The sequence below is a fragment of the Lacerta agilis genome, chromosome 1, assembly GCF_009819535.1.
Source record: "Lacerta agilis isolate rLacAgi1 chromosome 1, rLacAgi1.pri, whole genome shotgun sequence".
NCBI lineage: Eukaryota > Metazoa > Chordata > Lepidosauria > Squamata > Lacertidae > Lacerta > Lacerta agilis.
Window position 1 is genome coordinate 106,793,244 of NC_046312.1, and position 13,502 is coordinate 106,806,745.

The 13,502-nt window shown below is 40.7% G+C and overlaps 1 protein-coding gene and 1 long non-coding RNA gene across 6 annotated transcripts in view; one reads left to right on the forward strand and one right to left on the reverse strand.

Annotated features, from left to right (window-relative positions):
• Positions 1-13,502, forward strand: part of CSRNP3 (cysteine and serine rich nuclear protein 3) — an 85,666-nt gene that overhangs the window by 47,237 nt on the left and 24,927 nt on the right. For all 5 annotated transcript variants that reach the window (XM_033166326.1, XM_033166308.1, XM_033166317.1 and 2 more), the window contains one exon: positions 13,050-13,220. In XM_033166326.1, coding sequence (XP_033022217.1) covers positions 13,050-13,220 — 171 coding nt within the window. The remainder of the gene's footprint in view (positions 1-13,049; positions 13,221-13,502) is intronic.
• On the reverse strand, positions 976-7,767 carry LOC117056172. The gene is made up of 3 exons (XR_004427701.1): positions 7,728-7,767; positions 6,606-6,679; positions 976-1,155 (listed from the first exon to the last, which is right to left on the reverse strand). It is a non-coding gene; the product is annotated as an uncharacterized LOC117056172 (long non-coding RNA).

Below are 13,502 nucleotides of genomic sequence, written 5' to 3' on the forward strand. Positions count from 1 at the left end.
CACACATATCACTATTTATTTCACCATTAAAGTTAATTGCACAACATTCAGAGAATCTGTTTCACAAAGCTGAAATAATGGGGGGGGGGAGGAGCCTCAGTGTGGCCACTAACATATTTGTGTAAAGCAAGCATTATAGATTTCAGTATGAAATATATATGAGCTTGTTAAATGCTTACAGTAAACACATACTTAAATGTAATGGCTCTTTTTCTATAACAAGGGGAGCATTACAATTTAACAGCATCCCTAATGTTATCACAAAACTAACAGTTCTCCTCTTTAAGGTTGCGAGACTAAAACAAAAGGGTTTGGCTATGAACAAACAAAATGGACAGGGCGCAGAATACGTAGGAGCGTTAAAAGTGTGGTAATACTACTTTCCCCTCCCTTTTAATGTACGCTTGATTTAAAAATCAATACTTCCCTTTAAGGTTGCTACCCGCCCAAAAGCACATCATCTGAACAGGAAGATGATTTCATCCTGAGGATAGGGATAAATGCATTTGCTGTTGATAACAATGCCCCTCCTCTCAAAAGGTACTTATAATAAGCAGACCTTGAAGTTTAAGCACACATCCCAAGGAAGGGCCAGATGGCTGATTGTACTGAATGGGACAGGTGTAATCTGTTGTGAGATCAAGAAAGCTTTTCTGAAAGATGAATTGGTTTGCTGTTTGTCAGCTGTCCATCTTTGTCTTTGCTCTGAACAAATTATAGAGTTGAGACATGGAATCATAAGGATCCTGCTAGAAACTGGTAAGGCAATACTTGTGTGTTTGTGTATGTATAAATGCCTACAATTTCAGTAGATGGGGGGGGGGATTCACGCAGCAGTTCTTGGCTCTGAAATGTGAGTGAATCTAAGCAGAACACAAAATAATGATGTTCTGGTAGTAATCATACATATGCAGCTCATATAATTTGCTAGATTAAATTTAATCTAGTAGAAATAAAGAGGCACTTGTTTTTTTGCTGACCCACCTTTAAAATGGTTGCAGCATAATAATGGCCATTTTAATAATCTGACCTTGGTTTCTTTTAAAAATCCTTTAAAACCATGAATTTCTCCTTAGAGATTTTCAGAGCCATCCTATCCCGTGTCTCTTCCTCTTCCTCAAGCAAGCTTTCTTCTGTTGTTGTCTCTTTGATTCCCTGCACATAGAGAGAGATTTTGAAAAAGAGGAGCGTACAGAATATTAAACGGGCAAATTTCCTTTCTCTTTCACCTTTACCCAAAGAAACTTCCAAGGTTTGCAGAAGTATCAAATGTCTGGGTTTTTTTTTTGTTTTTTGTTTTTTAAACAAGTTCTTGACCCTGGATAAACTGGTTTAATATCCAGGATCGAGAGAGATCACATGTTCAAATAGTCATGGTGGTGGTTTGGATTCAGACCAGGTTAACTGTACTTTGATCCCTTTGCAAGTAATCTAAAAGCTATGTGTGACTAGGCATGGGCAAATCAATCCATTTTCTAGTCCATGCCACTTCTTCATGGGTTCCCAAATAAATGTAGTCTGTTCTATTTCTGCATTATTCTACATTAAAAAGAAGAAATCACAAAAATCAGATTTAAATATAAATGTGCATTTTAGATGCATTTTGTCTCAAAATACGTATTTTAATGCGCTTTGATACTTGTTTATTATTAGAGACTGTATTGGAGTATTTGGGAAGTTTCAAAACCAGTGAATAGCATGTGCGCATTAGCACAAGAGTTAGAAATCAGGCCACTTCCTGTTGGAATTCACAAGATTCCCTAGTAATAACTCACTTGTCCTATTGATTCCAGTGGGACTTTAGTGTGGCTAACTTGTCTGGATCTAGCCTAGGATCCACTAATTCAGACAATCCCTTCTGCTCATTCTCGAGGGGAGTAGGAAAGAAGTGAGGAACCCATGGCCCATTTCTGATTTCATCATGTCTAGAAGCGAGGGGTGAAATGGTTTTTGAAGAGGTCCTAATTCAGCTTATATGTAGGTGCCTCACTCTAATGATTTATGGGCTGAGTTGTCAACCTGTGCTTCTGACATTTGAGAGGGGGCGGAACTTTCCCTTTTACCTGCTGAAACAAAATGAACACCAATTGTCAATGAATGAGATGAATGGCACACACATATTTAGTAGCCAGACAGGATAGTAGTATTCTAGGCTCTTTGCATCATATGAAATGACTGTTTTGGGGCCATTGCAGGTACCCTCTGCTGCTTCTCCTGGTGGGGCCTTAAGATATCAGGGTTTACGCAGTTGTGGTAGAGCTTGCTGTAGCATTTCCAAGGACAAAAGATGTGCCCAGAGACACATGTGTTCCAGATTTTTCCTGTTGAATCAAGGTGGCTGCAGATGTAAAAAACTTAGGCAGTGGTTCCTTCTTAGGAGCTGGACCTCTGAAACCATTCACACAAAGAATGTGATTGGCCAGAAAGCTAATTCTGTATACCTACTCTATATAAGTATTATCTGTGATATTTACCAGAGATCATCACTTACAATAACTGCTTAAAAACCCTGCTGGGCATAAAAATGTAGAGAGGAGATTTTTGCTGAATGGGATACATCATGTATCTGTAACCAGGAAGGAAAGCAGACAATGAAAGAATATTGTAAAGGCCGAATTGTCCAGCACTAATTGATTCTTGCCAGAGGCACCGCTAATTTATACCTTTACCCTTGGCTTGACTTTTAGCCTTCTTTTGTCTTCCTTCCTCTGAATCCCTCCTGTCTTTGGCCTCCTCCCTCATTCCCACCAATGTTGTCCCCGCTCCAAGCTTTGAAGTAGCAAGTTTTGAAAGGTGATTTAAATCAAGTTTGTAAAAAGGTTGCACTACTTTCTAGGCCTTTAGCTCGCAATGTTCAGCCTTAATTTGTCAGAACTACATCTTCTTTTAAAAAAATTTTTTAAAATCTTGGGTTATATTTGAATTTCGTGGTTGGTCAAATAGCAGTTAATTTTTTCCCCAATTATGGGCTTGGTAATAAGTTGCTTACACATTACATATTAAATTGTAAGTCTTTACTCCCCCTTTGGCGATATTAGGGAATTAAGCTGAAAGACATTGAACGTATGTGAAGTTAGGTAATAAAAGCTCAATTTTTTTTGTTAAGGTATAAATGTAATTTATCAATCAGTATTTCTGAAATTGTATGAATCACTAGGCTTCGTTTCGTAGAACCTCTTCTGTCAATCAGCGTTGTTGTGCTGTTAAAAGATTTTACTTGATATCAGCTTCTTTTTTTAGCCCTGCTTGTAGTCCCCCTAGGTTGGCTGCATGGGTCGCGAACTGGAACCCCGGGAACTATGCCTTTGCAGAGGCATTGTACTTCCCCACTGTGGAAAGCTTTCCCCAGGGGAGAATGCCTTGTGCCACCGGTACCAGCTTTTTGGTGCCAGGCCAATACATATTCCTTTTTACCTGGCCATTTGATTCTTAGTTGGAATAATATGGTATGATGGTGTGACCCTGCCTGTTTTGGTGTTCATCTTTTAGTAGGTTTTGGGTGGGGGGTAGGATAGGCACTTTTCCTAATGCTATTTTATTTCTGTTGATGTTTGTTTTAAATTCATGTATGTGAACATTTTGGGTTTTTTTTTTTTAATTGTAAGCCGCTTTGAGACATTTTTTGTAGGAAGCAATTAAGAAACAGAATAATCATATAACAGCATTTCTGAATACTGGGGACAGACAACAGAAGAGGGATGTTGGCCACTGCCTTTGTGTGCCATGTAGGGGCTTACTGAAGACATTTGGTTGGCAACAGGATTCTGGAATTGCTGGACCCTTAAAGTGATGATCCAGCAGTGATTTTATGTTAAATGTAAGTGCTTAAGCCACACCCATTCCCGTCTATGAAAAAGACTAAAATCTAGTTATAGATGGTACAAATAGACACCCATTCACATACTATTACAGTAAGTCCATTGTTTATGTCAGAAGAAGAGAAATAGTAGTTCTTAGATGTTTGGTTTTCTTTATAGTATATAGTCTTAATAAATTTATACAAATCTTAATATTTCAGATTCACATATTTAAACCCATTGGGTTTTGACTTCCATAGATGGTCGGGACAATTACAGGGATGAGTAGGCGTTTGGGCTATTATCTTTTAAAATGTGGAATGGATTTTTAAAATGTCAGTGCTCGTATGCATGTTCTATATGGAACATTATTATCAGCTTATAATGTACTATAATTGTTCTGCAAAATATTGGAAGGAAAAGATGCAGCATTTAGCAAAGGGACATTACACTTCTGCCCCTGCAAAATTGCAGCAGCCTAGTAATGAACAATAATATAATAAATCTATAAAGAAATCCTTTTTTTTTGCAATCAAGTATTTTTATTTTCCAATTTCATACAGAACACAAATGTATACATCAAATAAAGTTTTACAATATCACCAAACTCCGCCGAGTTTTTTTGACTTCCTTCCCTCTCGTCTCTGGCTTTCTAATTTTTACATCATTCCCACGCTTTCTCTTCTATTCTTTTTCTTCTTTCGCATATTTTATTATCTCAATACTTTCATTACTAATTTTATCCTGTTACAAGATTTCTTTATACCCTGTAAGTGCTTACATCTCTTTATAATCTTTTATATATTCCAAAAATTTACCCCACTCCGTTTGAAACCTTCGATCCTTTTGTTCTCTTATTTTCCCAGTTAATTTTGCCAATTCTGAAAATTCCAATACCTTTCTTCTCCAATCATTTACTGTTGGTACCTCTTTAACTTTCCATTTTTGCGCCAATAATATTCTTGCTGCCGTGGTGGCATATAAGAAAAAGTTTTGATCTTTCCTTTCAATCTCTTCCCCCACCAAGCCAATCAAAAACGCTTCCTGTTTTTTTGGGAATGTATACCTGAAAATTTTCTTTAATTCATTATAAATTGCTTCCCAGAAAGGTTTGACTTTTTCACATGTCCACCACATATGGTAAAACTCACCATCCTTTCTCTCACACTTCCAGCATTTCTTATCATATTTTCTATACATTTTTGCCAATCTTACTGGGGTGAGGTACCATCGATACATCATTTTCATGATGTTTTCTTTTAGGAGTATACATGCTGTGAATTTCATATGTTTCCTCCAGAGGTTTTCCCACATTTCTAATTGTATGTTGTGACCGACGTCTACTGCCCATTTTATCATTACCTCTTTGACTTCTTCGTCTTTAGTGTGCCACTCCAGTAAATAATCGTACATTTTAGATAACAATTTCTCTTTACCTTCTAAAATTTCTATTTGGAATTTTGATTTTTTACTATCGAAATTACCCTTTCTTTTATCTTCATTAAATAAATTATAAATCTGATGATAAAAGAAAGGGTAATTTCGATAAAGAAATCCAAACTGACAGTACCAGTAATCTCAAATCCAAACAAAATAAAACAGCTAATATGAAGATATACAGTCACAAAAGACTCACCTCTCCCCTTTTCATCATTTACCATATGCTGTATAGTGTTTCAGGAGCCAAATAGCCATTGCTTAGCTGGATGTTTAAAAGATTAGATGTATTCCAGTCTCACTGTATCCTGAATTATCAAAAAATGATTGTAAAGGACAGAAATTACTGCTTGTGGTCAAAATGCATTACTCTAGGGATTTAGCTTTGTTATTGTAGGCCTGTTGTGAGTTTATGATAAGAATACAGAAAGAGCTTGTGGTTTATCTGGAGGGAGCTAAACCACGAGCCCAGATTTGGACAACATGCTTAGCCAAGCCATGGTTTAGCTCAGCATGTTGTAGCAGCAAAGTGGCCAGGAGGAGCAAAGCAGACGTGATCTCATCCCTGGGAGCCTACACGCAGTTCCCGCTTTCCAAACACAATGCGCTCACTGGAAATCATTCGTTAGGCGAAGGTTCGCATAACGAGCCTATAATTTCCATTCTTTCTTATGGGAACATTTCTAATCCATGATTTGTCTCATTTCCTTCCCTTCTCCCTCCATGGTTTCTGCAGCCAACCAGAAAAGGAGAGACAAAGGAAAAACTGACTTGTCCGATTTCTCCTGCTCCCTGATTTGTCTGACCCCTCCCTCCCTCCCACCCTCTCGCCCTCCCCGGTTTCTGCCTGAAAATGACTGTTGCCAACCAGCAAAGCACAAACAAGTAAGGAAGTGGACAAACTCTGGCTGCTTGCATATCTGAATTTGTGATGTGTATAGCGAGATTTGGGTACTAATTCCTCGTGTATGGATAAGTGAATTTTCACATAGCATGCGTTTGGATAGTGGGACCTGAGTGTCCATAACTTGCTCATGCATATGAAGCCATTGTTTGGTTTAGGGTGACATAAGAACCAGCCCAGACTATAGGTTCACAGTGTTGATCAGTCCACACAGCTTACATATGCTGTAGCCATATTTTCCTCAAGCACAAGGTAATAAGCACTAAGGCTAAGGCTAAGATGAATGGCAGGTCTCACCTCGTTGTGTTGTTTTGGCTTGCTTACAGCAAGTTTCTGGGATTCCAGAAGGACAAGTTTATCAGTGTCATGCCATCCCCTGCATTTCATAGAGTTTTGATGGTACAATTTTTGTTCATTTGAGAGCATATTCATGACATCAGAAGTGCCAACATTGAAAGGATTTGTACCTGCATTTACACTCTTGTCAGCTGAGTCCAGGGTTCTCTACTTATAAGCTGATCACGTCCATTGTTTATTATACCTGCAAACGGCAAGGAAAAGGTGAACTGGGGTGGGGTGGGGCATTATGGTTATTCTGCAGTTTCGGCTTGCCACCTCTCCCACCTGGCTGTCTTACTTCTGTAGCAAATGATAGACAAGTTTCCCCACTTTTGATGACATTGTTTCTGGAGGAAGCTGATCAGGCGTTGCCAAGACTCTTGACCAGAACTAGTCCCTGCCCCCCCCCCTTTGAACACGTGACTCACATTTTTATCACACTGCACTCATTGCCAGTTCATTTCTGAGTACAATTCAAAGTGCTGGCCATGACCGTAAACGTCTCAATCGGTCCTATCTTCAGAATAAAGCAATAACACCCCAGTTGTCTTTTAGGCAGTGTGCTGCCTGCGGAGTCTTGCTTACCTGTGTCCCACACCTCATTGGCTCTGGATTATGAGGGTTAATCTTCAGGTAGTCATTGTGCAGTGTTTTCTGCCTTTGTACAGAAGTGACCTGATGATCCCTCATTTTCATGAACTCCCAATTCTGTGATCCTCAGTAACGATTTTCAAGTTTCCAAAATGACAGCAAGATTTGGGAATTACATTCTGTATTGAGTAAATTAAGGAAGTATCTTCATTTTTTTTAAAACTAGAGCTACTTGTTCAAAGCAGCAATCATTCAAGCCACGCAGGTTTCTTTTCGGGCAAAGGTGTTCAGAGAGCTGTAAAATAAAATGTATTATGTATGGAAATGTATTCAGATCATGTATACTTACCATTGCATGCTTATTCAAGGTTGAGACCGAAGCCATTCATAGACAAAGTCAAACTACAATTGAATTAGTGTTACCCCAGTGACTAGACAACTCAGATTTAAGTTTTCGAGGAATAGTATTTTGTCTTCAAGAAATATGATATGACTTTTTGGTTCCCCTTCCCTCACATTCATTTGACTGGTGCTCAGTTCTTGCTAGGTAGAGCTAATGAAGCCTTTGAAAATGCACCATCATATTTATAAGCAATATAGTGGGGAATTGGTCAGTTTGAGGATGTAAAAGGTTCCACTTGAGAATGCATATTGTTTACCTGGTTATAGCTTGTGCCCACCATGTTGTGAGGTCATAATGTTGCCCAATGTGGGCGGGGCTAACTTTTCACTTAGAATTTTCAACCATAAGGTTTGTCCATATATGGTGCACTGTGAACACAGAACAACATTGGCAGGGCTACACATTGACTGGTTAGGTAAGTGGATCAAGTCAGAGATTCCCAGGCAATTTGCTGGGAGGAATAGATGGTACTGCTGCATAGCAACTGGTTTATGTGATGATAGTAACAACAACTTATAGAATGGGATTGTATCAGAATTGCCCAGTGTTGAACTAAGCACATCCTTTCACTGAAGATAGTAATTTAACCCTATTTTGCTCTCTCTTTTATTTCTAAGTGTATCTTTAAACTCATCACCCAAAGCCTTTTCAAAAGACTGTTTGAGCATTTGCATTTCCAGGGGTAGAGAAATGTTTTTGCAACCCATTTGTATTTCTTATCCGTTTCTGCATTATTCTTCTGGTTCTGTCATTGATTTGATTTGTAGTTGCAATACCTCTGTGAGATTTTAAATTCCCCCACAACATAGAAAGATGAACTTCATTGGGTGGGATTTAAGTAATGAGTCCTGTCAGCAGAAGCTCTGAGCAAGGACGTTCACTTGTGCAACAGAATTCCCCTTCCCCTGCGCTCTAGACTCTGGGAAGTTGGGAGAACCCCCAGAACAATGTGGGAAGAGGAGGGAAGGCAAAAACTTTGCCCTGGCAGAATGATTTTGGAATTCTCACATTGTTTCTCACGGAACTGTATATGACAAATTAATGGATATTTGCAAAGTGCTTTACAAATGAGCACTGAGAACACATTCCCATGAATAGATAGCATGGCCTGTGTTGGTTCTCATCAGTGCCCACAACTCATAAGGCAGTTAGAGACTGAGCAGACTGCAGTGTTGTGGGCAGTGTTGTGGGGGTGGAAAAACATTCCAGGAAAGAAATGTTTCCAGAACGTTTTTGGGACACACACACCCCATTTCTAAAAATTGATTGTTTCGTAAAATTGTTTTAAGTGCATAATGAATGGATACAATATCAGTCACAATTGCCTAGAGTTGCAAATATATTTTTTCTAGGTGACAACCTTTGGGATATTGATGTGGGAACCTAGGCCTGGAACCTCCATGTCTCTCCGTCTGGCCCTTGGGGTACCCCTCCCTCAGAGTACACACCCCACCAGCCCCATTCCACCCCTTCAAGCACTTTTACTGGCTGGAATGTGTCTGAATTGTGATTGTGCCTCTTGCTTGCATGGCTAGAGGACCATCTACATGGGTTGAAACCTCGGGCTTTTGTGTGACTGGAATGTCACCTATTGGAGTCACATCTGTTATTCTATCCATTTTTGCAGGTTTAACATTTTTCAAGGTCGACTTCCGGCTGGCGACGCCATAGCGGGTGGTCGGGGCTGCTTCGGCTGCGAGGCGCCCGATCCATCCCGGGGGTTAGGAGCCCCGCAACCGCAAAGCGGGGCTCCGGTTGGGGTGCGGGAAGAGCGTCCCGCACCCTGGGCTCCCCGGCTGCGCCCACGGAGGCTCCGAACCCTTCCCTTGCCCCCCCTGTAAAGGGGGAGTGGGGGTGAAGGGACAACGGAGCCGGGCTTACGGGGATATGCCCCAACCGGGATGCAAATGCGGCGACAAAGCCCGCGGTGAGCGTCTTAGTTCTACCTTTGAAGAATGGAGCCAAAGGAACCCGGTGGTCGTGAGTAATTAATTTGACCAGAAACTGAGCTTTTGGAACGATCCGGGGGGAAGGAGAAAGGCAGCCTGCCTTCTTCCCTTCGAGTTAAAGAAGCTAACCAATTTGAGTAACTGCTGCTACAGAACTGTTTCAATGTACTTAAAATTGATACATGAGACTGGCAAACTTTTTTCTTGGGAAGTAAATTAGTGGAAAATATCTCCATTTAAAGTTGCGGTATCTGCGCTCCAGTTTAGGAAAATGGCGACGAACAGAGAGGCAGGAGTAGAAATCTGATACCCACTTCCTCCCCCTCTACCAGTATGCTGGGCTTCGTCCTTGAACTGGTACTGAACTCTGGACTAACGGACGAACAGAGGCTCACTGCTTTGAAGGTGGAACTGCTGTACAGGAAAGTCAAAGTCTTGTGTGGGGGTCTGAAAGAGAACCAATTGCCCACAGAGGAGGCTTTTAAAACTTTTAACACTTTGGAAGAAAGTCTTGCCAAAGAGCTGAGAGGATGTCTGGAAAGATGGAGAGAAATGAGTGAGCTACTTCGGAGAAGAAACTCGCCTTTTGGGGGTGGCAGTCCCAAGGCGACGGTAAGATTTGTTATATCCAGTCCCCGAGGTGTGAGCTCGGGGGCCAGGGACAGAGAATTATGGTTTTTACAAGAAGAAAAGGAATGCTACAAAGAACCGGAGAAGCTGAGAGACGACGAGATGGACATCCTGGAGCTCGTGGCAAGGAGAGTTTTGGACTGTGCCTGGATCTGTGGACGCTTGGAGAGGGAAGCTACAGGGAAATTCAGTGTTGATGCCACCAGGAGAAGAATAATGGACAGAGGGGGTGTGGGGTGAAACACTAAGTGAAATTTGAAGTAGCCTGTCATGGAATTTTGAAATCGGAGGGTGAATACTGTCAACAATCTTTCTGTTTTATTTTTTGTTTGAATATGAAAGGAGATATTTTGAGTTACTATGTTATTAGCAGCAGTTTAAAGGATAGAAGAGATAGATATGATATAAATGATTGGTGAAGATTTTAATGGAAGAAGAATTATGATGAGATATTACCACGATGATGCATTGTTAGTTAAATGTTGAATATATAATTGTGTGTAACTATATAATTGAATTTGAATTTCAGGAGAAATGGTTATAAAATAGATTAAGGATATGAACTCGAAGGAGAAAGGGCAGGGGAAGTCAATGGTCAAGATATGGAAATAGAAATTTTCTTTTTAAAGGAAAGATGCAACAAGAAAACTTGACACTGTTTGTATTTGTTTTATCAGTGTATTTGTTTTGTATTTGTTTAATTGTAGGTGTGGGTGTGGGTATATGCTGTTATAAGAAAAAGGTCAATAAATTCTTATAAAAAAAAAAAAACATTTTTCAAGGTCTTCATTGTTATTATTTTTAACAATGTGAAAGAAGTGTATTCTATTGAGTTATCAGATCTTAAAAGCATTTATAAGTACTCCAGTAAAAATACTCTATCCTGGGTTAAGGAAGATATTCACAGGAAGGTGATAGAACCTTGGTCAGAGGCAGGGAAGGGAAGTTCTCCCAGGGTGGGAGGCTGGGAGAAGAAAGGAAAGCTCCCAGGTGAGAGCTGGAATGATCCACACCCTTTTGTGTGAAACAAGGGTTAAGATCTACCTGTGATAGAGGGCTTCGCATTTTTTCTCTCTTTTTTCCTTTTGTGTTATTTTTTATTATTTAGATTTATCTGTTTTCATTGTATTTTATGCTGAAAAGTTTCAATAAAAATGAATTTAAAAAATAAAAATATTCAGAAATAAAGCTTTGAATTTGTTTGAAAGTAACATTTCTTGAATGCCCCCTCCCCCCAGTCAACACTTTCACTTCAACTTCTTATTGTCACTGGAAAATGTAAAATACAACACACACACACACACACACAATGTAAAACATAAACATGGATGGTTTTGTTTACCAAGTAAAATTCAAGCATACTAAATCAGATCCCAATCTTTTATGCAGCAGCAGATAATTTCCCAGAAGTTCTCCTGGTTCAAAAAAATTCTAGAAAACTCACATCACTGGACTTGATGGTGTCAGTTGCAAAAGTGGTCCTATGAGGAGGTAGAGAGACTTCTGTCTGAGATGGAAAATTGAGGGATGGAGTCAATGGAAGTGGTTCCAAGTTTTGGACCCCTGGCTAAAATCTGCCACCCATTGAAGAACCTGTTGCCTCCTAGTTCTTGCTGATTTGCTCTCTCAGCAAAGTGTTGCTAGTGGGAGCAGTGACATCTGCAAAACGACAACGTGCAACAGTTTCCTCCCTGGGCCAGTTCTCTTCTGTTAATGGAGCTGCCTGGGAGAAAGTGTTTTGAGAAACAGGCAGAGAGCTAGGTTGTGGGAGGAGCTTGCTTCTCTCACTAACCCACTGCATGTGTCATCATCCTGTCTACACAGGGGACCAGGTAATGAATTCCTCCAGATAGCCATGGAACACTAGGGCTGTCATGTGCACTGCATTTCAGAATATATATTTGAAGCACTATGCCATTAGTACGCATGTACCAGGAGAAGTGTAGTTTAGTGCATGCCACACACTGCCCCAGAAACATACCTGCCTTTTGGAATAGCATTTCCTGTGTTCAGTGGTGTGCGGTCAGTGGACCAGGGGCCTAGGCTAGTCCCCTAAATGTTCCTGGTAAATTAGAGTATTAAAGCCTGGTGCCTCCTTTCCAAAGCCTGGGAAGCTTCTGCCAAGCTTAGGGAGGGAGATTTGATGCTCACATTTGTGACATGGCCCCCGCCCAATCACCCTTGCAAGCAGGTGCCTCTGCCCCTAACTGTTCCTCTACGGAAAATTTCACCGCACACCTTGTTGTGGTGTCGCCATACCCAGCCAGGAACAGGAGTCTCTCCCCCACCAGCACCACCGCCTTCTACATCCTTTCTTACAAGATTTATTGGAACCTGAAATGTAAGTGAGACAAAAAGGGAAACTGTAGGACTTTCCCCCATCAGATCAGTTTTGTATGAGGTCTAGTTTTGGAACATTCAGCTGCAACTTTATTAGTATTACCAAATAGTTGGATACATGGATTTAAATTTTCAGTTTTTCTATGAAAAGCGGTGTTACTTCTTGTTGTTGTTGTTGTTGTTGTTGTTGTTGTTGTTGTTGTTGTTCAGTCGTTCAGTCGTGTCCGACTCTTCGTGACCCCATGGACCAGAGCACACCAGGCACGCCTATCCTTCACTGCCTCTCGCAGTTTGGCCAAACTCATGTTAGTAGCTTCGAGAACACTGTCCAACCATCTCATCCTCTGTCGTCCCCTTCTCCTTGTGCCCTCCATCTTTCCCAACATCAGGGTGTTACTTGTTACAGTGATTATTTAGATGTTAGGGTTTCCTTAAACTCCTTAATAAGACAAAGGAGGGAACCTAGGAAATTCTATTGCCCCAAATGTTGACACTTCTATCCGTTCTTCTCCCTGCCCCCTCTCTCACTGCAACTTATTCATGAGAAGCTTGAGCATCTCTAGTATGAGAAAACCCATCTCAGAATGACTTTAAAGACCTTGATTGCCTGGTCTGCAGTCAAATGTTTCCTTGCTTCATTGCACCTGTTCCTCTTGCAGGTACATGTGACAGTGCTGCAGCTATGAGTGGAATTTTAAAGAGGAAGTTTGAAGAAGTGGATGGCTCTTCGCCCTGCTCTTCGGTGCGGGAATCGGATGACGACGTTTCTAGCAGTGAAAGTGCTGACAGTGGCGATAGTGTCAACCCATCCACTTCAAATCATTTCACCCGTAAGTAATAAACCTGGAGAGTGAAGCTCTGTAGATGGTTAAAAACATTCAAATGATGTGCCATGCTTTCGTCCCCTTTGTTTACTATACTTACTGAATAATGGCTTCAGTCTTCAGTGGGCAATAGACTGGTTTGGCCCCATGGTAATATGCACTTATGCAGCACCACACATTTTAGGTCATTTGCATGGTGCTGGGTGTGTTGAAACTGGCCCTGATCAGGCGAATGACTTTACTGTGGAACCATGTGGCTGAACTAGACCTAAATTGGCCAGGATCCCG